A 23928-nucleotide genomic window follows, 5' to 3' on the forward strand; every position below is an offset into this window, starting at 1 on the left:
GTAGGAGAGTGTTTGCTGATTGAGTGGCAGAGCTCTGGACCAATCCCTGCTCTGCTCTCACACAGTGGCTCCACCACAGTGAGTGGAGCACATTAAATCTCTCTCCAATCCTAGAGCAAGAAAACTGCAAGTATGTATGTTTTGATAATGAAAAACAAATAGGGTGCACATGTACTATTATATATACCTGAATGAAGTGTGCAATAAAAATAAAAATTTCATCCAGTGTTTTCAGCCTAAACCTTCCTGCTATTGTGGATTCACAGAGCAGTGTGTCACGCCTCCAGTCTGTGAGAGAATCATCTTAAGTCCTACTGCCCCACTTATGATTTATAAATGAGGAGAGGATAAGATGCAGGCACCAACAAGCAAACCACGATGAATGCTGTGTGAGCATGTTTTACATTACCACAGAGAATCCCCGGCTTTTGCACATAGTCTAAAAGCAAACCAGAGAGCTGATGCAAACACATGGTTATTGCGGAACATTATCCAAACACAGACAACAAATATTTATTTGCAAGGAGTGCCTTCTCTGGATGTTTGCTCACTTCCCTTCACACTCTGCTAATCAACATTAATGTGAGGCCAATCTGTGCCTGCGGAGAGGGCGAGAGGGAGAAGGGAAGAGCAAAGAAGAAGAGATGTGGCCACCGCACGGATGATCTAGAGGATCATGAATGAGTCTCGACTTTGAGAGCAGCACTCCTCCCCACCCTCGCTCCATTTGGACACAAGCGCGGGCGCTGGAGGAAATGAATGGAGTAACACAAAGCAAACGGGCAGAGTCAGTCTCCATTAACGTCCGTTGCACCCGGCTAAGCAAAATGGGATTTTAATGGTTGTGAGCGCCAGTGAATGGGAGGGATCAGGGTATTAAACTTGCACTGGCAGGTCAGACTCAGGGAACTGTGAACACTGCTCATTTTGAAGTAACAGCATCGAGGGCAGCCGTGGGACTTGATTATGCTGATGAAGGCCACATTACCCCCTCGACCCACAGGACTGGAGACACCGACAAGTGATTGTGCTCACGGTACTGTGGTGTCAACAGCGTTACAGCGAGAGAGTATAAGCAAAGCTTCTGATGCGATTGGTCGGAGGGACAGTGTCAGTGTTTAAGTCCTAAATGAAAAACAGTGGGTCTCCATCTCCTCATTGTCGGACAGTCGAGCTGATCACGCACACATCAGCTGTCTCTTCATGTCAACAACATCTGACAACAAACATGCAACAACGGGAAACCCACCCAAGCAGGACTGTCACCATTTCAAGCTGAAAAAGTGTTTGCCATCTAAGCACTATATGCTTTATAATATGCAATATGACATGTTGGGTTATGATAGGTAATATGAAAAAGAGCCTTTGCTTGCTGTTGGCCACTTTGAAGGTTAGGTGAAGTAAATAAAAAATTAAAAAGCAGGCTCAGCTGCATACACTAGTTGCTGGTGAGGCCATCATTCAAAACACTGTAAAGCGGCCTTGGGTCCCCCTGACAGACACTCTATAAATTACATTTATTTTCATTGTTATTATAAGGGGGGAATTATTTAACATAAAAAAACAGTTAAACCATTAATGAACCCTTGTATTTTTTATTATTCGTGGGTTTTCCCTTTACTGCGAATGTAAATTGTTCCTTAAAAAAAGCTTAATTATCTGAGAATTGACTAATTTGAATAGTTTCTACTATTTGAAAAATCTGTCAGTGTGAGGATGAGTAATTCAGGAATGGATCCTCCAGAATGCTTCATAAAACCTCACATGTCTAAACTAAAACTATGCAAATATAAAACACAAAAACAGAACATAAAATACATGTACTGTATGTCAGACATCTCATTGTTTTTCCATACATACATACATTCATCATTTAATTACTACTTTGTACAACAAATTGCATCTCCATTTTTTTATAGTAAGAATATTTGCTTGATGTCACTTGAATTTTGATATTTCTGTCCTTTATTAATAATGGGAAGCCTTTGCAAAAAAACAACAACCCAGGCCTCTTTCACAGAGGACATTTTCCCATGTCACAGGAGGAAGACAGAGGTGTGAATAATAAAATTAACTGGATTAGCTAGATTCCACCTATCTGCTTCAATTTGAGGGTCCTGGTGCTTTGCGTCTTACATCACCGTCCGTCTGTCATGACCTACTGGGGTCATTGAATAAAAACAGAGCAACCATTAATATAATTAGTAAAACCAGTTCTTTTCCTATACTACAAGTCAAAAATATCTGCTGTGACAAACGCCTTGCATATCACAGGCTGGAGAACTCTGCAGCAGTGATGAAGATTTGCATTTTTCCAACGACCGTCTGGTTCCTCAAACATCATGATATAAAATTAAAGTTAAAGGACAAGGAGGATTTACTTATTTGACTTGCTGAGCCCAAAGGATGCAGATCATTTGCTCACATCCTGCTCCAAGCAACCTTGTCTACATATGCTGGCATGTCATTTTGACAAAGATATTGACTGACGTTCACTATTGTGCAGCGCATGGAATATTGATTGCCTGTCTTTCGGAGTTGGTGGACAAATACATCAGTATGATCAGTAAACACTGAGAACAGCAACCGTTCCCGGGGAGGCCAATAGACCAGACTAATGTAAATGAACGGCGAGCAGGCCCTGCGACAGAATGCTAAGTAGGACGGAGCAGCTCCTTTCACAGATATAAATCTAACATCAGCTGGTTATTGCAGTGCAGTAAACCTCAATATATTCAATTAGTTTAAATGTTTTGTCCAATCTATATTTACAGTGTTTCTGCGATGAGTACATCTTGAGCCCATTCGGATATTGCACTATATACCAACATTAAATAATTGCATTCAAATATGAAGTAATCATTAATCATATTTCTCAGCACTTCAAACACTCATACTTTGCACAGTGGTCTCATAGGACTATTCCAATACTCGCTCTGTATTCTTTTAACAGACTTAAAAAAAAAACTGCTTTAGGGCTGCTTACGGTGTTATTTTCAGTCTTTGTATTTAATTTATTTTTTCCTGTACTTCTGACATTGGCTATCAATCTATCTACAACACTCTGAATGTTATTGTAGTGGTAATTTTACTGTTATTTCCTGGCTGAAATCAACATGGTCTATTTTTTTCTCTATGCTATGTGGATATTTGCACGTTCCACTTCTTGACCTAAAGGTTATAGATCTTAGATGATTCAGGAGACCATTTGTTAGCATAATGCATTTTGCATTGTCCAGCATTTTTGCGGAGGAACATTGCGGCTCTCGTGACCTGGTGTCATTTCACTGCACTGCGCATGGCCCTAAATCATCATATACTATTTATATTTCCTGTATTGTGCACATACAGCCACAGTTCTGCTGGTGAGGTATATTTTACTCTGTGTGAGTGACAGCAGCTATGTCCCTCGCTGGAGTAAGCTATAGCCCCGATGATGTGAGGAGATAATCAAATACTGTGCTTGCACCGCAGCAACATGTGCTGATGTAGAAGTTTGTGAAAGACACCACACGCACCACATGTTACAGACATGAAACCTTGCCTCATTGTTAAACCACCACATTGTGCACTCTGGATGCTGGAGCCTGTCGTCTTGGCCCACAGTGTAAACCCCTCGACTTTCCTGCTGGTGCAGCTGCATCCCTCTAAGATTCAGGCTCTGGCAGTTTAATACGCTTGGACCTCACACACCCCCAGCTACTGAGAGGCAGTTTATGACCTCCATGTAATCAGCAGTAAATGCTGCCACCATCTGTCTCTTCTTACTCAATTATCTGACCCAGTGACTTTTACTGAACACTGTCCAGATAAACACAGCAATGCAAGTCTCCTATAGCTGAGACTCTGACACGTCTATACATCATCCCACATTCTTTTCTGAATTATTTTCCATCCATTCCCATTCCAGTTGAACATAAATACTGTCCCTCAGTATTGAGCAAAAACAAAACCTCTAATATTGTAGTATCAGACAGCATTATGTTCAATTAAAGCTGTGTATGTGTTATTAGATCAATCCTGTGTCATTGTGAAAGGGTCACGTGCAAGTCTTTCAAGACCAACTTCGCCGAGCACGTCTTGGGTTCAAGTCCAAGAAAAAGGCTTTCATCAAATTCTGTATTAACTGTGTTTATATATATATGATAGATATATGTGTCTGTGAATGAATTTGTTTGTGAGAGTGTATATGTATTCATATATACTGCACAGTGTAAACAAAATACATTTTATAATATCATTTTGATATTTTATGTTTGTTCTTTTATAGGCCCTTATAGGGACGCTCATTGAAGTTGTTAGTAATGCTGTGATGCATTGCATTGGATTGTTGCTGTACAATTGTCTATGTATTGTATTTGTCCCTATCAAATAAACATTAAAAATATTTTTTATAAAACATACAATACTCCTACAAACTCAGCATGACAAACAATAAGGAGCAAGAGCTGTTTAAAAGTCCTTAATGAAAACAGCCATTTAAAGTTAAAATCAGTTCATTGAGGAGTTGTTGATTATAGGGAATGCCTTGTATAAACCATCTCTACTGGGCTTATCTTTTACTCCACTCTGGCGCCCCCCAATGGACAATCCATGGACATGACACTTGTTTCAACGAACAAACGAACTAAACAGCAGTTTGTGTCTTCATCGTTGAAACAGTTTTAAGTACAACACATATTTTACAGGACATACAGGATTTGTGTGACGTGGTCGATCAGTATGACTGTTCATAAAAATAATGTCATCAACTCTATGTAATAGAAAATTAACCTTCTGACACTATGTTGATTCGTGCTGATATAAGGCCGAAGGACAGTGTCTGTATTCATCACTGGTTTTTCAGCAAACCTGTCAAGAATCTGCCCGAATGAACAGGTTAATAAATCTGAGTTAACTGGGTAAAAATCACAGGGGAGAAGAAAACAATGCTATAAATCCTTGTAGGTCCTCGAATCTCATGGCCTTCCCCACACATTCGGCAAAGAGAGAGCCAGGGTTCATTTTTTCCGAGTGGGCAGTTAGTTAATAGACGACATCACACATATCTCTCACTGTTCAATTAGTCTGATAATTACATACTGTAAAAGTCACTCATGACAGTCACTCAGACGTAACTGCTGGCTATTTTAGATCGTCGCCTACTCCCACACATTCTCCCAGTCACATACTGATGCTCAACTCTTTCTTTCCATTCTTTTCCCCTCTAATCCTGCTTTTGTCTTAGCCCTTTCAATTCTAATGAGCCGTGATGGCAGAAGCGTAAGATTGGAAGAGTGACACTCTCTAGCTGGTTATTCATTCTAACTGGGATATCATAATGCTTACAGTATATATCAGGATATCTGCTAGACCTCATTAACACAGCCGTTTATACGCTTTACACTGCACGGTCAGACTGCACACGGGATCGTTACCAACAAACACCTGGCGGTATTGTGTCAAGAAGAAGGGGAGATATAATAAAATATAAAATCATATTAAAAGGCTCCCAGGTAAATTGTATTAATAAATATAAATGACATAATTATTTTCATGCAAAAATACAAGCCATAATGCACTCAAGGTATTGGCACCAGAAATTGTATCGACTAAAGAGGATTTGACGCTTTTATTGTCCGATCGACCGTCGATGAAAATGTTAACTCACGTGAGGTTGCCATGCCAACTGGTCTAGTCAAGTGTCTTTCTGGCTGTGAAACAGGTCAGTGGGTTAATGTCTGTGAGGAATTCAAAACAGACACTGACACGCCACTTGTCAATAAAGGAACCTCGCTGGCCGCGTTGCTGCTCATCATTTCATGCGTAATCATGCAGGTGTGGGCCACTCCATCAGATCAGCTGCTTTTGGGATGGCTTCTCCCTATAGGGGTGACCGACTGAAAATATCATGATAAGGTCTGGGAGGGTTCTACAACAACTATAAAGGCATTGACTGCTCCAGTATGAACCGAGGACAAGCAGGCAGCTTCAGTCAGCATGGCAGGTGCTTGAAACTGAATCTGAAGCGAGAGGAAACTCACAAGACTGTAATGAGAAAAACTCAAACTGTGGGTCCACCATATTAAAATGACAACTGAAGTGTATTATTGAAAGGCTGCTTCACACTCTCGCTGTTTTTCTATAAGTGCAAACAGTGTAAGAATATTGATCTGCCAAATCACAAGTAATTTGATTTACAGTGAACACAGTTTCTGCTTGTATAGTATTGGAAGTCATTTGCAATGGAAATAAGGCTGAAAGTAAGTGCACTCAAACATGTAGGACGAACAATCTAATTACTATAATTGTATCTTGAAGGTGTCCAATTCTTGGTTATGAAATACTTCAATGTTTTGCCAATTCAGTCCTCCATATATTTCTCTATTCAGTTCAACGCCACGAGCTGCTGTCACGGCTGTAAATGATTGCTCTTGTTGAAATATGTAGATTTATTTAAATCATATTTTGTCCTCGTCATGAGAGCTAAGGTCTAAGGAAGGTCACCATATTTACTTCACTTTTGTTACATGCAGGTAAAATGGTGATCATACTGTTGATCAGAGTAGTAGTGTCTGGCACTCGACTCCTGTTTTTTTTTTTTAAAGGAAACATTAACTTGAACTATTCCTCCCACATTACATTAGAAATGCGGATGTTAAATCTAAAGGTTTAGCTTTCCCACATTCGCTGACTCACAGACAAGGCTGTGACTGTCTTGGTGCTGCAGCCTCAGGAGGAGCTGTGGTCAGTGCCACGGACATTCGGCCACTGATACAGGCCTCAGAGACTCACACCTCACTTTACTGTACGTGGAGGGGAGGATCATCATTACCAGTAACCAGCAGGGACTGTGTGTCATTATTCGTCCTCCAAGAGCAGCTCCCCTCTTCAACACTGCTCAAGTCCCCTTTTTACTTTGGTCCATTCAAAAATGGGATAAGTGGCTTTTAAATTTAATTGGTTGGAAAATTTGGTCGTTTTGTGTTTGGTGGCGAGCTGGCGCTACTGTACGAGCTTTCCAGCCGTTTCACATGCGAGTGGTTTAGAGAGAGTCAGGGAAATTGGCTCATCGCTCAATAGAGCTGTGAGACTTCTGCTGATGACATTTCCATTAACAACAGGACATAATATGTTTATGGATCCCTGTTTGCTTGGCTCTTTAATTTCTCCCTCTGCAACACAGTTTCTAACAGCTGCGTGAGCACAAGCAGGGCGGACTGTATAGATCGTCCATGGAGTGGATCTATAGGCAGTAAATTGTGCTGACAAAGCAGAGTAAGGTGGCTGAGGTAGAAAACTACATCTCATGGTGACCAACAGAACATACTTAAGTACATTGTACAATACTGGTGATTTTACAAAATGTACACTCTGGGAATTAATCGTAATCCAAAAATGATGGATGTTTACTGACGGACAAAACACAACATCATAGTATGTTTTTGCTTAAAAGACCAATGGGAATGATTTTGCAACAAGTGACGTATTTAAATACTGAAAGAACTTAAAAAACAAATTATGTAACAATGTAGTAAATGATCAGAGCCATTAAACCGTAGAAAAGGGAAACAGGCAGATTTGTGTTTTGTTGGTTTTCATTTTTCTTGAACATGTTCATTTTTTCCTTATTGAAATGGATATATTATATATTTTATACATTTTATACAGAAAAAGAAAATGGTAAAACTAGGACAAAGGGTAGGGGTAAAGGGTAAGGGAGGGAAAGAGGGGTGGAGGATGGATGTTTTTAGCCAACTAATGGTTCTTTTTCTTCCTCCTCGGCCAATTTGCCTTCTTGTCATTCTGTCTTTTCCACCTCTTGTGGCTTGCTGCCATGTTCAGATTGAAGCTCGTCATGTCTGTTGTGAATGATGTTGCCAGCCTGGTCTTTCTCAGTCCTGTTGCCAAGTCCTTGTTCAATGATGTCATCCTCCTGCTTTGTTTCAACACTGCACTCCTGTGTTCATGGCGAGAGTCTTTAAAGATAAGAACAGTATTTTATTTCAACATCTCCACCATTCATGAGAGAGCCTGCCGTTGTTCTGCGGTAAAAGTATCAGCTGAGGCATCTTACCTGAAGCTGGTCGGTCAAGAGGGAGATGTGCTCTTTTGTCCTTTCTCTCTCCTTCCACTCTTCCTCCCCCATGATCCAGCTTTCCATAGGAAGCTGGCGATCCCTCTCCAGCGGATTAACCTTCTTTTCAAACTCCTGGTGCAGGTTTGCCTCAAGCAACTGAAACTTTGAACGCCACTGTCCTTTAGTGGTCTTCATTTTTTTTTTGGCTTTAGCGAGCAGGGTCAGTCGGTGCCAATTTGTTTTGGTCCAAACAATCCTTTTCTTGCGCCCTCGCTTTATCTGCTTATCTTTGCGTTTGAGCTCTTCTTTGTGCTGGCTCCCCGTATGCCTCTGCTCAGACTTCAGGAGGTTCACTTGTTGTATCAAAGTCTCGTTTTCGTTCTGGAGAGACTTCATCTCGGATATCGCATTGCAGAGAGCTTCCCTGAGACTCTTCACAGTGACTTGCAGCTGCACTTCAGCAGGACTGCTCTTTATAGAACAATACTGAGATGCTGTGTGGCACCATGGTGCACGTGCCTGAACAACAGAGACATACACATAGTTATGGATACTGGAGTGTGGATATTAGAGATTGTTAAAATTGTGATGCATTAACTCAACAAACAACACGAAAATGTATTAAAGCTTTAGACAAAATATGAATAAATAACAGGGAATAGGAGTTTGGCCAATAGAGAGGCACAGTGCTCAAAAACATTTCTGTAGGACAAATGAGAAAATCTTACCTGGTTTCTTTGTGCCTCCATGTCAGTAGAAGGATCCAGATGTAGATTTATGCATGTGTTCACGTACTCTTGTTTTTTTAATGTTGGAAGATCAAAGCCTTCAAAGGCATTATACAAATCTCTTACAGTTTATAGTTATGGTTGGCGTCCTTTTTTGTTAAATAATGACTATAATAATAATACAGTCAAGCACAGAAATACATCATCTTTTTTTCATTGGTAATATGAAGTGAACAGATTTTTTTTAAAAGTGGCGATAATATGACCCCCTAAATGAGTATTTGATTATGACAACAACAACAACAACTACCAAATGGCTTGTAAGTATCTGTGTCTGAGGATACACGAGTGCTCTCCTTTGTCAGATGTCAGTAGACTATATCAATGGTCAACAAATAACCTTTGAGAACATCTCTCATTCAACTAGAAAGCAGGCCACTTGTGTTGTGTGGATATTCATCATTTATATCTCAAGTCTTGTGGTGGGACAGAAAAACTATATCAAGGCATTTTACTTATTCTTTGACAAATGAGCATTAACATAGATTCTGTGACTACTGTTACAGGAAAAAGCTGTCCTCTGACACGATCCTAACTCAAATAATCAGTCAATCTAAAATAAAATTAATGTTAAAAAACTTGCCCCGTGGTTTCTGAGCCTTGCAGCCGTGAACTGAGTTGTCATTTTTCCCATGAAAACCGTGTTCCAGCGGCCAAGAGAATAACAATGTAAAACCAAGGCTTAAAGGGGACCAATATAAGCAAACGGTGTTGTTTTTCTATCGCCATTTCACTGTGCAATCAGTTGTAACATCATAGTAACAAGTTTAAGCCGAACAGCTGTCTATTTAGAAATAGTGTCTTAGTTTGTCCAGGAGAATGACCTGAATTGTTCTGTTACATCCCAGTTTTCAGCTGTCGCAGTCCCGACAGAGAGCTCCAGCTTCATGATGTCCATTAATTGTCAGTAAATTAGATTGAATTCTGCATGACCAGGTCTGCTTAGCGGCTGTAACCGGATTTGTGAGGCCCCCGGTTGATGCGCTCCGCTCATTTTTATGTGCGAGAGAAGACATGTGTGTGTCTTGTAGCTGTTGAGTCAGGATCGTATACAAACATAAATTGTGTACAAAGCCAAGAATAAGCACAAGCAGCCGCATATTTGACCAGAGGATCAGGAAAAGTGGTGAAAGGTTGATTTCAGGAGAGAAGAAGACACAATGACGTCTGATGACAATATTTTAAAAAGCAAATGCTTTTTATTATCACTATAATGACCTGAATAAAAAGTTTCCTAAAGTTCTAATTCTGAAATGTATATTTAACTGATAGAAAAATGAGACACAGACAAGAATGTACATCTATAATGATAATAATAATAAAGTTTTAGTCACCAAACATCATTCTTTTCTAAGGAACTCTATATTACCACAACTTCCACAATCTAACTGAAGACACATAAAGAGGAGCTTGTTATAGCTTATTTATAACCAGAAACTGACAGACTATCCTTTTTTATTCTCTTTATGGATGCAGGTAGTGTTCTAAGCCCACTTTGAATTGTTACGATGGAAAAGCCCCTGACCCGAACCGCCATATCTGCCCTGTGATGATCACACAATAATAATTACGCTGGTCACCAGAAGCCAAGAGCTACTGAACTGTTTATTTACGGAGTCATCAACCTCTGGACAATTTCATCATGGGAAATAAACAACCAGGGTCGCGTCCTTCACTCGTGAAATATGTCAACTCGTCTGCGAGGCACCGTGTTAATAAAACATTTTGGCATGGAGACATAAAACTCAAATATTAGGTGCACACTCAACACGCATATGCACACACAAGGCTCCGACTACATTCAAGCCCAAGTGCAACCACCTCAAACCAGTTTCAAATATTAAAATGAGAAGCTTGTGAGGACATTTCAGTGTATCTAATCAGCAGAATCCAGCTGGGACAGATTCTTTAACATGATTTTGATGTAAGTGCAAAACAGCTAGTAATCTCTGAAAATTAATACTGCATACAAAGAGCTTGACATCAAAGAATTGACATCAGATCTATTTAAAGAAAAAAAGAATCTGAAAAAGATCCAAAATTAAAGCCAAGCAAGCCACATATAGCCTGCTGCCCTAAAAGCAAATTTGATCCATACACCTGAATTCTACCTGATTCACATTACATTATGGCTTTTAAGTAGCGTTATTGGATGAACACCAGGGTAGTAAGCACAGTATAAATGTATCAGCATTGTGAAACTGCTTTATTTCCCATCCAACAGTAGCTCCCGCTCCAGCACCACCTGCCCCAGTTTTGCAGGTGTAAATGAATGAGGAGATGGATCCTAATTAATTTTGAGCCCAACTGCTAGTCTAAGAAATGAATCGGTAGGGTTCTTCAAAAGAACGACGGGCATGAACGGCACGCTGATTTACAGCCCGTCTTTTCGTTTTGTGCACATAACTGAGCTGAATCTAAGTCTCGCTCAAACCTCTTTAAGAATGGTGTTTTAACTGTTTTCATCTGGCCATGACACCCGTAAAGCATGTCCACTGAGGACGCCGTGTGGGGGCCGGGAGCTCTCATGGGAAATCTAGTAGTTTGTTTGGCGGGAAACAGGAGGCGTAAACAAATGGAAGGCGGCAGAAGATTTACAGCCTCCTAATGCATACATCTTCATGGTGGGACAATCCCACCTGCTCAGCCATGGCTCATTATGACAGGCTGCAAAGGGGCAGTGAGAGAAACGAACCGCTGGGTCTGTGAGTGTAGGGGAGCGCTGCTGCTCTTCTGTTATACAACACGGAGCTAAAATGAGGCGAAACTGCAGAATTACCTTCCCTGCAGTAAATACAACTGAGGCAAACATGTGATTGGCTGTAAACAGTATTGTACTGGATTTGTATCTGCTATAAAGGTTCAAATAAATAGCCACAACTGCCCTGTAGTTGGCTTCAAATGCATTTTGGGGGACATACCTCATGATAACAAGTCTTCTCCTCCTGCTTTCAATGCTGCTCAGTTGCTCCCGCAGCTCCTGTCACCCTCCAGTCACATATCTATAAAGCAAACAAGAATAACAGGTATGTATTTTATTACTGTATAGAAATTCCTGAACAAAAATAACCAGGAATATGTCTGTGACATATTTTAACTGGTGGCTTATTTGTTCATAGTGATACAAGTAGTTATCTTCAGTAAGTGGGAAGGGAAGGGACCTACAAGGGAATCACCTACATGAAAAAATGTAATTGGATCAAAAAGTGTCGTGAGTTACGAAGCTGACAGAACATAACATCAGAGTTTAATTTCATTAATTATCTTCAACTTTCAGCTTCTGTTTAGGGAATAACAAGTATATATTTTTCAAAGCAAGCAATTTTTAAAAAACTTTTTATTCTGTGCTCTTAAAACACATAAACCATGAGCCTATCTGGACATTGGTTAGAATCTCAAATATGAAACAAAACATCTTATATCAAACAACCACATACTGCATAGTGTTCATTCCGTTGCACATTACATTAGTATGCAATCACTGATGCATTTATTTTTTATTGCAGGTTCCCCTGACCATAAAGCTAGGCTATTTCATTACTTCTAAAATAGTAAGGCAGTGTTTTACTGTGAGCTAATAAAAAGCAAAATTCATTTGCAAATGCTTGACAGTTTCCCCCTGCAGGAGAAATGCAGCGAGCATATTGTAAAAATCCATGATAATTATCTTGCAATATTGGTTTTATTACTGGAGGATGTATCCCGACCACATGCTGCTTCCTGGTGTAATTTCAATGCTTCACCGCCATATCACGAAGGGAGGATTATAGGCCGACTCGAACAGACAAAACCAACAAAGGACCAGTCTGGACTTACTTTGTATGGTATTGTTTGCTGTAGAGAATGGGGAGGACAACGAGGTAACAGCTCAGGTATTTTCTTTGATTTTACACTTTCAAAGGATTTAAATGCTGCATTTCACTTCAATCGCTGAATTCTGTTATTAACCTCCTCCAATTCTGTGTGGAGGCCTTTCAATAAACAATAAGACACTTTCAGTTTTGTTCTACATGGGTGTAGGAAATCCTGGAGGTATTTGGTGTCTACATGTGAGGCTGTATCTGTGATTTGACAACCATTGTTCCTTTTTTTACGCTCTGACTCACAATGGTGTCATAATTTAAATTCAGTCCTGAGAGAATTGGTGGAAGGGTAAACCTTGCAGTGCATATTCAGCACAGTGTGGCACTCAGTGTGGCTAAAAGCAGTTTGGCAGTGCAGTTCAGTTCAGTTCAGAAGGGCATCAGGCCTGTCATAATTGCATCCGCTGTCTGGGGTCGCAGAAGGCCAGCGAGCATTGCTCTGAATGTGTCCTACTGATGGAACCTTGCAGAGAGAGAGGAGTCCATTACTGCACGTCCCAGACAAGAGTGAAGAATGAAATGGCTTTTAAAAAACTGGGCTGCTGCAACATTTTGGTGCCATATAGAGGCAGGGTAAGTGTGTCAGTTGCAGCGAGGGGGGATGTGGGCAGCTCAACAGGCTCCGGGAAGATGGAATGATGTGAGAGCAAGGTGTAATTTCCCGGGAGTTCCCCAGAGAACCACAGCCCCTGAATGGGGATTGTCACAAGTTGTAGGTGCACACACACACAGACAGAGATTTGTGTTTTGCACAATTTTACAGAGGGAGTAATTGGCTCCAGCAGCAGCAGCTACATATGCCGGTGGGGGGAAATGGGGCAAATAAAACAAATCTAATTGCAAATAAGTTAAATAGTTGGCTCAGTTAGATATTTTCCCTGAGGGTCACTGAGGGAGGACAAAATAAATTGGGGGGGGGGGGCTTACTGTGATACAGCCACTGCTGCACCTGCTACACCTGTTGGGTTAATTGGATTTTCTGACATTTAGAGAAGACAGTGCTGAATCTGATAATATACATTAAACAGGCTTTTTTTTACATTTCCAAATTGTCTCGTCTGGGCCTGAAGAGGGCAGACGAGTCTTCCTTCAAACACGAAGGAAGGCACTCTTTCAAATCCACAGTGTGTGTGTGTGTGTGTTTACCCCAAATGCAACAAGACACACTTGTTCATTTGCACAACACTAAATAAATCTGTTAATATGCTACACAGCATTTTAAGCATATTTTTTGGAAGACTGGTTTAATTTTTCCATTACCTCAGACCATCATAAATCCTTTGGAAAATCTACCACATGCAGCCCCACACCTATAAACCTATACATAACAGCATTGCATTCAGATGCATGAGGCTTGGCAAACACACTATCAGGTCCATTAGTTTCACCAATGTAGCTGTGACAATAGCATGATAACTGCCCAGCAGGCAACAGCAATCGGGCGAAATAGAAGTGTATATCTCTGTGACATGAGTCATAAAAAGCATCCATCCAAAGGAGTGTGTGTGTGTGTGTGTGTGTGTGTGTGTGTTCAGACAAAAGCCAACACGGTGGGCACATGACTGGAGAGCAAAGAAACACCCATGCTCTAATCTTTATGATTCTGCGACGGTGGCACTGCCACGTTCACATCCTTTTGTTTTTCTGTCCAGGAGAGTTAATGTCTGCGTCTGTGTCCCTCATCACGTATGGAAACATCAATATGAGACTGTTGAATATGCAGGAAGCCTTTTCACATAACGTCTTGTATTAAGAATAATGTAATCCGATCTATAGCTCATTTCGTGATCATTTTCATGCTGTGTTAGTAAAAAAAGTCCCATTATTATTGTGAGGGTTGAAGCCCAGTGAGAGCAGTGAACTGCTCCTACAGATTTTGCTGATGACAGAGAGTCTAATAAGGCAAATGAACATGTCCAGAAATCATGGTTAATTCATTTAGAACATGCTGGAATCAGCAAAAACAGAAAACGGCCATCTGTAAAAGTGTTTTACAGTGAAGGAGACAAGCTACTTTAGAGAGAAAATGAGGTTATTATGGGAGAAAATATGGTGTAATTTCTGGTGCAATAATAAGCGTAGAAATAAACAGTTTTCCTCTGTAATCACATTTATGTATTGTTAAACGCAGTGGTGTGGGCTAGATGGATGTCGTTACTCTGTGGTCACCTGATCCATCGCTCCTCACTGTAACAGTCCATGAAAATTGTAGTGCCATCAGCTCTCTTAGTACAGTAATGTTGCAATGCCTTTGAGAAACAATGGGATGACTCACACAAGATGATATGTCTTTGGATTCGGCAGTGAGATTAGCTTGTCGCGGACAAAGTAATGGCACTGGCTGCCGCTCCGTCCTCCTTTTTTGAGGTGGAAATGAAAATGAATCAGGGCAAAAGATAAAAGCTTGACAAGCAACAAGCAATCCTTCAGTTTAACAGCCAGAGAATCCACTACTGAAAATATGAAAGCGGGCCGCTGAGGAGAGGGGAGTAGCACTGTTCTGAAAGAGGATGTCACTTGAGGGCTGAGAACTCAAATGTGTGTGTGTGCCTTCTTTGTCACAGTTCACTTTCTTTCCGCACAGTGTGTAGAGGATATGGACCCTGAACACAGGCGATGTCCGATTCACACATTCCACCGAGAGCACGGACTTGACCAAACAAACCTCCCTGGTTCCATCGAGTCTGTTCCCTCCTCTATTGAGGCGGAGATCGTTATAGTATTCACTGTGGCTTTGTGAGCGTGTGCAGCCTTGCTTGGCAGTGATGCAGTGACTTGTGATCGGTAAGTAACTCTAGCATCAGCATTTCGCAGCAGACATCTTGGTGTCTCTTGGGCCGCAGACCTAATCGCTGGAGCTAGCGAGGAGCAGACTAATCCATCAATGTGACACCACCGATCCCCTCCATGCTGACTACCTGCACCTCATACCTCCACATACACACATTGGGGTGGATTCGGATCGCCCTTCCCGTCTTGTTTTCGTTTTCTACTATTCCTCAACCTCAATGTAAAAACGTCATGAGGATAAGGAAAGGTGAAAAGGAGGACTCATGGGACTTTGGAAAGAGCCAACAGCGCTGCTAAGAGAATCCCACTCCACTTACACTACACTACGTAATAACGCGGCGGCGGATGTTATTGACGTGTCTGTCGTGGTGAAACTAAACATTTCCGAGGAGGGACAAAATGTGCATCTTATAGGCTACTTCGCCCCATGCGTTCTTTTTGCGGGTTGATTCATGCTAAACATGGACAACACGGTGAAAAATATTCATTCATTACCAAGGTCGGAATTGAGTTAAAAACAATAACATGGGCTACGAAACTGAAAGGAAAGGATTTCACATTGAGAATGTTTGCTCACGCTCCACATGACCACCGTATGGCATCAGATGGAAATGCTTCATAGGAAACGGTAACTTACATGATGACGCGTGTCCCTTCTCGGTCATATTCATACTCTTCTTCTCCTACTTTGGATTTAATCGTTTATGTTCGTGCATGGCGTGCCAAGTTCAGTGTCCCTGCCGCATTGAATTGTGAGGCGTCTATTTCTCCTTTCCTTTCGCATAGGAAAGTCCAGTGTACCCTACGCTCAAGGAGATAGAAATAGAAGCATTGAAGCACATTTCCTAAGCATTTAGAGAATCCTCACAGCGTTAATCATGGCTGCCGAGGAAATTGTTTCATTGTAACAGGTGCAAGGCTTCGGCGTGGTGGTCGTGGGATTTTTCAGTCACATCCCTTGAAAAGTTACAATGTCCCTCGAGCTAATCTGATCACCCCGTCTCACGCGAGGTCCTGCAGGCTCAGCTAATCTCATCACAAACCCCCACGTGGAGGAGCTGCAGAGGAGGACCCCAGATGCCACACCGGCTCACACAACAGAGCCCCGCGCCCCCACTGATCTAATCAGGTGACGTGCCGATCATTGATTTCCAGCTGTAAAACTTTGTACAGGATTGAGGCGAGGAGACATGGGAAATGAGAAGGAAAAGGATAAAAGAAAAGAAATGGGATGTAAAGATCATCCATGTCGAAAGGAGAATGATGTGCATAACAATGCAAGCTCCACGGCTCACTCTGTCCACTGTCATCTGCACATCCCCAGGGCTCAGACAGCAGTGGTGAGCAATGTAAAGTGTCTTAATGCAAAATCCTAAAATGATTTATCTTCACAAAAATCTTGGTCTAAAAAATATATTTCTTAAAACTAATGACAAAATCTGCTTGATGGACTGTGATTATTCCATTAGAGTTTATGGAAATCAAATTATTTTTCTTTGGTGGCGTGTGTGATGTATTTTTTTCAGTTATTCAATTTTACACTTCAACAGCAACTTGTTTTTTTATTTTTTATACTGTAAGTGAACTTAAACCAGGTGAAATCACCTCGCGATATAATGAAAAAGGTGTATCAAGTGCTCTCTGTGCAGCCACAGAGATTTAGATTATGGATAATTGCATATAGAGGAATGATACGCACCAATTACATTTTTTGCTGTTTCTTCTTCTCCAGCCCCGTAATGTTTCTTCACTGTCGCTATATTGTATTGCTGATTGGTGGGGTAGACACACAGCGGGTCTATGGGACAATAGGAGGATTCCGCAGGCTGCTGATATGAGGCTCAAACAGACAGAGGACGGGCTCCTCCTCCCAAGGGGCGGCTTAATGACATACATTGGAAATAATTAGGAAAGACAAAACAGTCCTGCTTGAAATTAACCCTCCTAAAATCCAAAACACATCCCTCTGTATGCATCAGTGAAGCTGCTCAATTATGATCATCAGATATGTTACTTCCAGCATAATAAAAAATGAGATTTTTCATGGTGTGGTGTTTTTTACAGTTTAATATTCAGTGTGGAAGCCAAAAGATTTGAAGTTAATAAGATGTTTCCTATTCTTTGATATAAAGTCACATTTAAACTGGTAGATACAGAGTATGTTTGCATTTTGCACAGCGTATAGTGTATTCATTCCTCTGTCTTTGAGCCATTATATGATATGAGAAGTTATGGATTTGGAGCCATAGTGTGACGTTTCAGTGGTACAGAAGTTGTGGTCTGTAAATTAAATTTATTATTTTTATTGTTATTAGGGCTTAACATTGGTTTAAAGATGGAGATAGCAGCATAACCATGCATATTTACCATCTTAACTCAGGATATATATCCTGTATTAAATACTCAAATCACTAAGGAGGAAGATAATTAGGATTTATTTCTCTTGGACATGAGAAAAGTACAATTCTTAGTATTTTTACAATTTACATGTGACCTTCTTATATTTAATCTTATTTCATAATGAGCATCTTGTTACCAAATATGTAATGGCCCTAGTGTCTCCCCACTATAATAAACAATAGATTGTATTGAAATTATTTTACACTAAAGGAAATCATTTTTAAATCCCCCACACTTAATATGAATACTGAATACTCGATGAGTTGGGGAAATCGATAGCTTGTTGCTGAAATGAGACCTGCCTGTTGTAATTTCACAGTTGAGGACTCCATAAAGAATAAAAAGTAGGGAGTGAGGGGAGATGACGGGCTCAGAGAAATGATTTGTGCGACTCTCAGAAACATATAATTTATAGGCCGTTGGGGAGTGTTAGTTAAGAGTTACATGTCCAGTGGACAGCAGCTTCATATTTCCATAAAGCCTCAGTTTCAGATCCCACACTGGGTATGAATGTCAGAGACATCCGTCTGCTCCACTCTGGGGAGGACTGGGACGCTGCCAGAAGCACAGTGGATCCCAGTTTGAGTCCTGTAACACTGACACACGAGGACGGGTGGGGTAGAAAAACCAGAAAAGGCTCCTCCAACCCCCCCTCTTGGTCCCAAAAGAAGGGATGTATTGGCACCGGCAAGCTGCAGACCCCCTCAGATAATTAAAAGTGAGGTATAAATCAGTGTGTAAGCAGTAATCACACAAGCTCCTGCCAACTCCCCGCAACGATCATAAATCTCGAGGAAAACAAAGCTTCAGCACTAACAAAGGCGACTCTGTGATCCCCGCTGATCTGGGGCTGGATAGGCATTTCATAGAAACCTCATCGCTGAAACAATGTGTGATCTCCAAGACATGGTTTTATGTTTACATCGATTAAAATGGCTAAAGGAGCAGCAAAGGCTCCGCTGGAAATGACATCATTCAGAAATTACACTTTTTAATGTTCCTCGTGCAATCTTAAGATCCTCGACCTCTGTTGAATATTCCGATTGGAGAAAACCATTACAAAGGGGAAGATGATGATACTTCACTTGACACCTTGATGGGAACAAGTATAAGTGGAAACCCATTATGCACCATATTGATTTGTGGAAAATGAATAAATAAATAATTGTGAGACAGTGTGAGACATGAAAAAAACATTATAGATCCTGACTGAAATCATGCTGATTAAAGCCTGGCTGGAGAGGGAGGTAAATAATGATTCACAAATGAATGCATCCTGATAAGGTCAGGGTGAGGTGCGACAATGCATTTTATGTACAAAAGGTCTACATCTAACACCGATTTTATCTAAATTTCCAGCTCAAGAAAAATGTACTTGAAAAAACGAACTTCTATAAGATACAAACCACCCAAGGAATCCAAGGAAGGATTTCAAAACATGAAAGATGATATCGAGACCATGTAAGATGAGCCTGCACCGTTTCTTTGTTCTTTAATTTTACCTTGTTGCTGAAAGAGAGTCGAGGACATGGACCTCCGGGGTCAGGATCAAAGCCAGTCTTGTGCACGGAGCAGTCAACTGTAAAACACTATGCCTGAGGACTTATCCAGGCTTATAGGGAAGAAATGACTCCCTCTTCCTTCTGTCATGCAATGAAATCAAGATGAAAAGCTTTAACACTTCAGAAATGTTTTTGAAATGAGATTCAGGGGTAACAGGAAACATCTTGTGGGAGTTACTCACTGGAAAACAAGGATCATTAATATGAGATTGTCTCAACCTGCTGCCAAAGGGCTTTAATAAATTCCCCTAAAGGCCCGTTTTAATAGGCAACCTGTTTTTTTTTTTGTTTTCAGGTTACAATACACCTAATTGCTGCCATTACTTCATAAACCGCACAGCCTGACCTCGAGCATTAGGTAAAGTGGGGTTTATCATAGCTAAATAGAGAAAACTTGATATCTAAGACCACTGGGCAATAGAGCGAAGACGGATTATGTCTTGTGTGAGCTATCGGAAACAAACATGTTGTGTAGTTATCCCTCTGCTAATCTGCAGGAATCAAAGCTTGTTACTTAGATTACCAGCTAATCAGCACAAAAAGCACAAGCAGTTCCATAGGAAAAAGATGTTACTGAGTGTGTGTGTGTGTGTGTGTGTGTGTGTGTGTGTGTGTGTGTGTGTGTGTGTGTGTGTGTGTGTGTGTGTGTGTGTGTGTGTGTGTGTGTGTGTGTGTGTTCAAACCCCCATGTGATCAATAAGGTTGTAAGCGTGCATTTAAATCACACTGCCCTCTGTTCTTGGGTAAACATTCGTGTGAATGGGAGAGACAGCTCCGGTATAGCCAGTGTTTTCTCAGTCAGGGTCCCGATTTTAAACAATAATGACTTTTTAATGTGGACCTGTGATTACATTGTCATGGTGAAATATGCTTCTTCTTGATCGCATCGGAAATGAGGGCCTAAACATGAATTACTACAGCGGCATAGATTACAGCAGAGCGCCAGGTGAGGCAATCTTCATAAATTCAAATCTAATCTTAACAGAGTCAGCAGTGTCAGCCGGTGGAGAAGGACTTTACTGAGGGGAGGCGGAACCAGGGGAGACAACGCCTAGTGCTCGGGCTACTTAAGTGGGCATTGGAGTTCAAACGAGAGGCCAAACACAAGCATTTGAGTTAAATGAGAAGCTCAATACCACTCTCATGTGTGAATATGAAGCTATACGGCCAGCCACCCGTGGTTTTGCATTCATGTTGAAAACGGGGGGAACAGCTAACCTGGCTCTGTCTGAAGGAAGCAACATCAACATCATCACCACCACTACCATCGCCTCAGTAACCGATACCTTAAATCCTGCCAAAAAAAAGTCAGGCACATAATCTTCAGTAAACCTCAGTGTAAAAAACTTTGTATCAGAGGACGCTTCCAGTCTTCACACTAAGCAAATAAGTGAATTTTCCCAAGTAAAACTAGACTTTTTTACATGATTATTTTTGCAATACAAATACACAGATGCAAATGCAAGTACAAGTATGAGTTTCTGCTGAAAAAATATGCACTCTGTATGACATTTAGATTCCATTGTTTCCAGAAAACCCCTTAACAAGTGCAACCACTATAAACAAGTGCAACTGGAGATACGTGCTCAGCATGGTAGATTAGAGATAGTATTGTTTTAAGGCCAAAATTCATGATCACACCTTGATTCTGTGGCTGCGAAATAAAGACACAGAGACAGACAGAGGAAGAGAGATAGTAATAGGCAGTGGGATGGTCGTCATTGCAGTCAATTCAAATGCACTGTGGGAAAATCCTCTTTACTCACTTTTAATCAGTTTACAGTTTCCCCCTAGTATTATTGTCTGGGACACGTGTCAATCATATTTTATCCCCTCGTGAAGTGGTGGCACAATGGGTGTCAGGTGAGGTGACAAATCACAGGAATGCGGCGCAGAGCGGAGCAGGGCATCTGTCAGCGCCTCCGGGGTTGCTGCCCTGGTTTATCTATCCTCTGCTTGTGACTACAAGTGATCACAGTTTGATGGCTCAAGCCACGCTCCTCACAAGGACATTCCTTATTCAAGTCACAATGCTGTCATTGACGTTTTAGAGCCCGTGGGGCGCCACGGTGATGATAGCACAGTTCCTATTAGCAGCGAGCTTTCTGACATGCTGACAGAATTCTTATCAATATGTCGACAGCACCGGTATCTCACACCTCCGTGTACAAATCACTCCTACGCTGGGAGAATGCACCCGTCCCTGCTCTCACCTCCACTGCCTTTACTTTAAATACCCACCTCATACTTGGTCCCTTGATGAAAGTGCAATTGAGGGCACAGAGACCATGCCACGTGTTATCTTTTTCTGTGAATTATAACGTTGACATTAACAGTAAAGAAATTCACATGGTTTGTTTTCGAAAGGTAATAGCAATTTTGCAAGAGTGAATTGGTTTTATTTTAAAGAAATACTTTTTGAACAGAGTCAGGTTCTCTGGACTGACTAACAACAGAGGCTTCAGAAAGTATTTAGACCCCTTGACTTTCATTAACACTTGTGTTGAGGATTTAATAAGATTTAAATAGATAAAATTGCCACTTTAGCCCACCAACCTATATTAAATAACCATGACATAACTATATTGTCCTTATTTTGCGTCTTGGCAAATGTTACGTAAACAATGACATACATTCTTTGACTGTACCACATCATGTCACATTTAAAAACGTGTTTAAAAGTTCGGGACACTTTTCCCAGCTGGGATGGGATGAAATATGATACAGAATTGTTCGCCATTTGAAAAAACATTACTATTCCAGATAGTAAAATCTATGTGCACCAGCAACTTCTACATGATCCATTGACACAACTGCCTGCGCCCCCTGAATCCAAAGGTCCTAAAAGTTTTGAATCATCTGTTTCCAGGTAAGGGCATAGCATCTGCCCTGCCCCACTCCCCTACGTGCACAAAGGTGCAAGGGCCCTTCAACGCAGCTTGCAGCTTTAATTGAATATGAACTCTCAATGTGCATGCATTCCCCTAAGTAGGTTTATCTATTATAAATTACCCTTTGCCCCACTGATACATCATGCATTAACCTTTGCCAGCTGACAAGTCATTAACTGACCTTGTTAAGAGAGATGCATCGGCAGTCAGGGGTGAATTTTCCAACATTTAAGTTCTAACATAACTTCCCCTCCCCAAGGGTCCGTTTCAGTGTTTTCACCAGTGGCTGGACAGACAAGAAATGAAAATAGTTTGGGGATCCCCCCCCCTCCATTTTCATTGGCCTCTGGACTATGAGAGGCATTTCTGCATCCCCTCACTCCACGACAGTGACACAGTAAAAGGTCAAAGCCCCTGAGCGTATCACCAAGCTGGCAGAGAAATTAGTGGCCTGCTGAAAACCTGCAGCACCAGCTTTCATGGCTCACTGAGCTCGTCCCATGTTCTCCCCAAGCAAACAAATACATTTGCATTTCTTTCCCACCCTGCTGGTGTGCCCTGGACAGAAATGACAGAACACAAGACATTATACAAGGGTGAGATACGGCATTATCTGTGGTTGCAAATGTGTGTACACTTAAGACATAAGGAGATAATGAGAAGACGTTAAAATAGGTCTAGTAATAAGTGAACCTGGGAGTTTAACCAACCACTGTACAATATTGCTCCCTCTCTCCATGTTAAGGTATATTGGAGCAAAGCATTTTGAGAATAGAGAATAGGAAATAAAGAGCAGTTGAGTGAAAATGCATCTCATCTGAATCCCTGAAGCCCTCGCATGCAGCTATTATCCTTCTTGCGTATGATTCTCCGATGCCTCGTGTGCGCTGGTAAAGTGCTCTTCTCATTAAAAAACAATGTGATATCTCCAATTTCTAATTAAATAGGACATTATCTCAAAGACAAGCTGGAGTGGAATGAGACCCTCAAACGAGTTATGAAAAGGACTAGATGCTCATAGCCTAATCATGCTTATGTCGATCTCAATGGTGTCTTTGCTCTCAGCGGATACTCCGGGATAAAGCAGGGGTATTACAAAGCCAATCTCTCCAAGAGAATAGTTATGTTTTTTCTCCCCAAATCTATCAGTAATTTGAGAAGTGCTACTTCGCAGAAGATAAAACCCATGCGGCTCAAGGCATGTGATTGAAAAGGAGCGTGGTCTAAATAGGGCTTTGTTTTCTCCCTGCACTTCAAATGGTTTTCATCATTAACACATTATCATCACACTGCAAGTGTATTTCTGAAGCTCAACCCACTCCTTATTGTCTGCCTGGCTCCATTAGCAGGAAGAAGAGCCTCTGTCATCTGGACTCAGGTGGCGATAAGGCCATGAAATGAGGAGGAATGAGACAAAAACAAAAAAAATACCTGTGGCAAAACAGATTAGAGGTGAAGAAAATCAAATGCGATGCACTTCATTCCAATGCACAGTATAATGTGAATCTTAGAAGTAAAATCTACTTGAGCACAGGAAGTATTCAGCAAAACCAGCCCCTTACTGTACAGTAGGTT

General features: G+C 41.2%; 2 protein-coding genes across 10 annotated transcripts in view; both read right to left on the reverse strand.

Annotated features, from left to right (window-relative positions):
• Positions 1–23928, reverse strand: part of c15h14orf180 (chromosome 15 C14orf180 homolog) — a 135991-nt gene that overhangs the window by 12851 nt on the left and 99212 nt on the right. For all 8 annotated transcript variants that reach the window (XM_035610167.2, XM_035610166.2, XM_035610168.2 and 5 more), the window contains one exon: positions 11769–11849. The gene's annotated coding sequence lies outside the window, so the exon portion shown is untranslated. The remainder of the gene's footprint in view (positions 1–11768; positions 11850–23928) is intronic.
• Positions 7560–8893, reverse strand: LOC118286059. Of its 2 annotated transcripts, none has more exons than XM_035610170.2 (3): positions 8788–8893; positions 8057–8578; positions 7560–7939 (listed from the first exon to the last, which is right to left on the reverse strand). In XM_035610170.2, the coding sequence occupies exons 1-3, from the start codon at positions 8806–8808 to the stop codon at positions 7781–7783; spliced, it is 702 nt and encodes a 233-aa protein (XP_035466063.1). In that variant the 5' UTR covers positions 8809–8893; the 3' UTR covers positions 7560–7780. The 2 variants fall into 2 exon arrangements, with proteins under 2 accessions (XP_035466063.1, XP_035466064.1); XM_035610171.2 differs by having other exon boundaries at positions 7560–7958.

Source organism: Scophthalmus maximus, chromosome 15, assembly GCF_022379125.1.
Source record: "Scophthalmus maximus strain ysfricsl-2021 chromosome 15, ASM2237912v1, whole genome shotgun sequence".
Lineage (NCBI taxonomy): Eukaryota > Metazoa > Chordata > Actinopteri > Pleuronectiformes > Scophthalmidae > Scophthalmus > Scophthalmus maximus.

Coding starts and splice junctions, on each gene's coding strand:
- LOC118286059 (XM_035610170.2), bottom strand. CDS start 8,808: ATGGAGGCACAAAGAAACCAG. Junction 8,579..8,787: donor TGGAGGCACAAAGAAACCAG/GTAAGATTTTCT, acceptor TCTGTTGTTCAG/GCACGTGCACCATGGTGCCA. Junction 7,940..8,056: donor TCTTGACCGACCAGCTTCAG/GTAAGATGCCTC, acceptor CCATGAACACAG/GAGTGCAGTGTTGAAACAAA.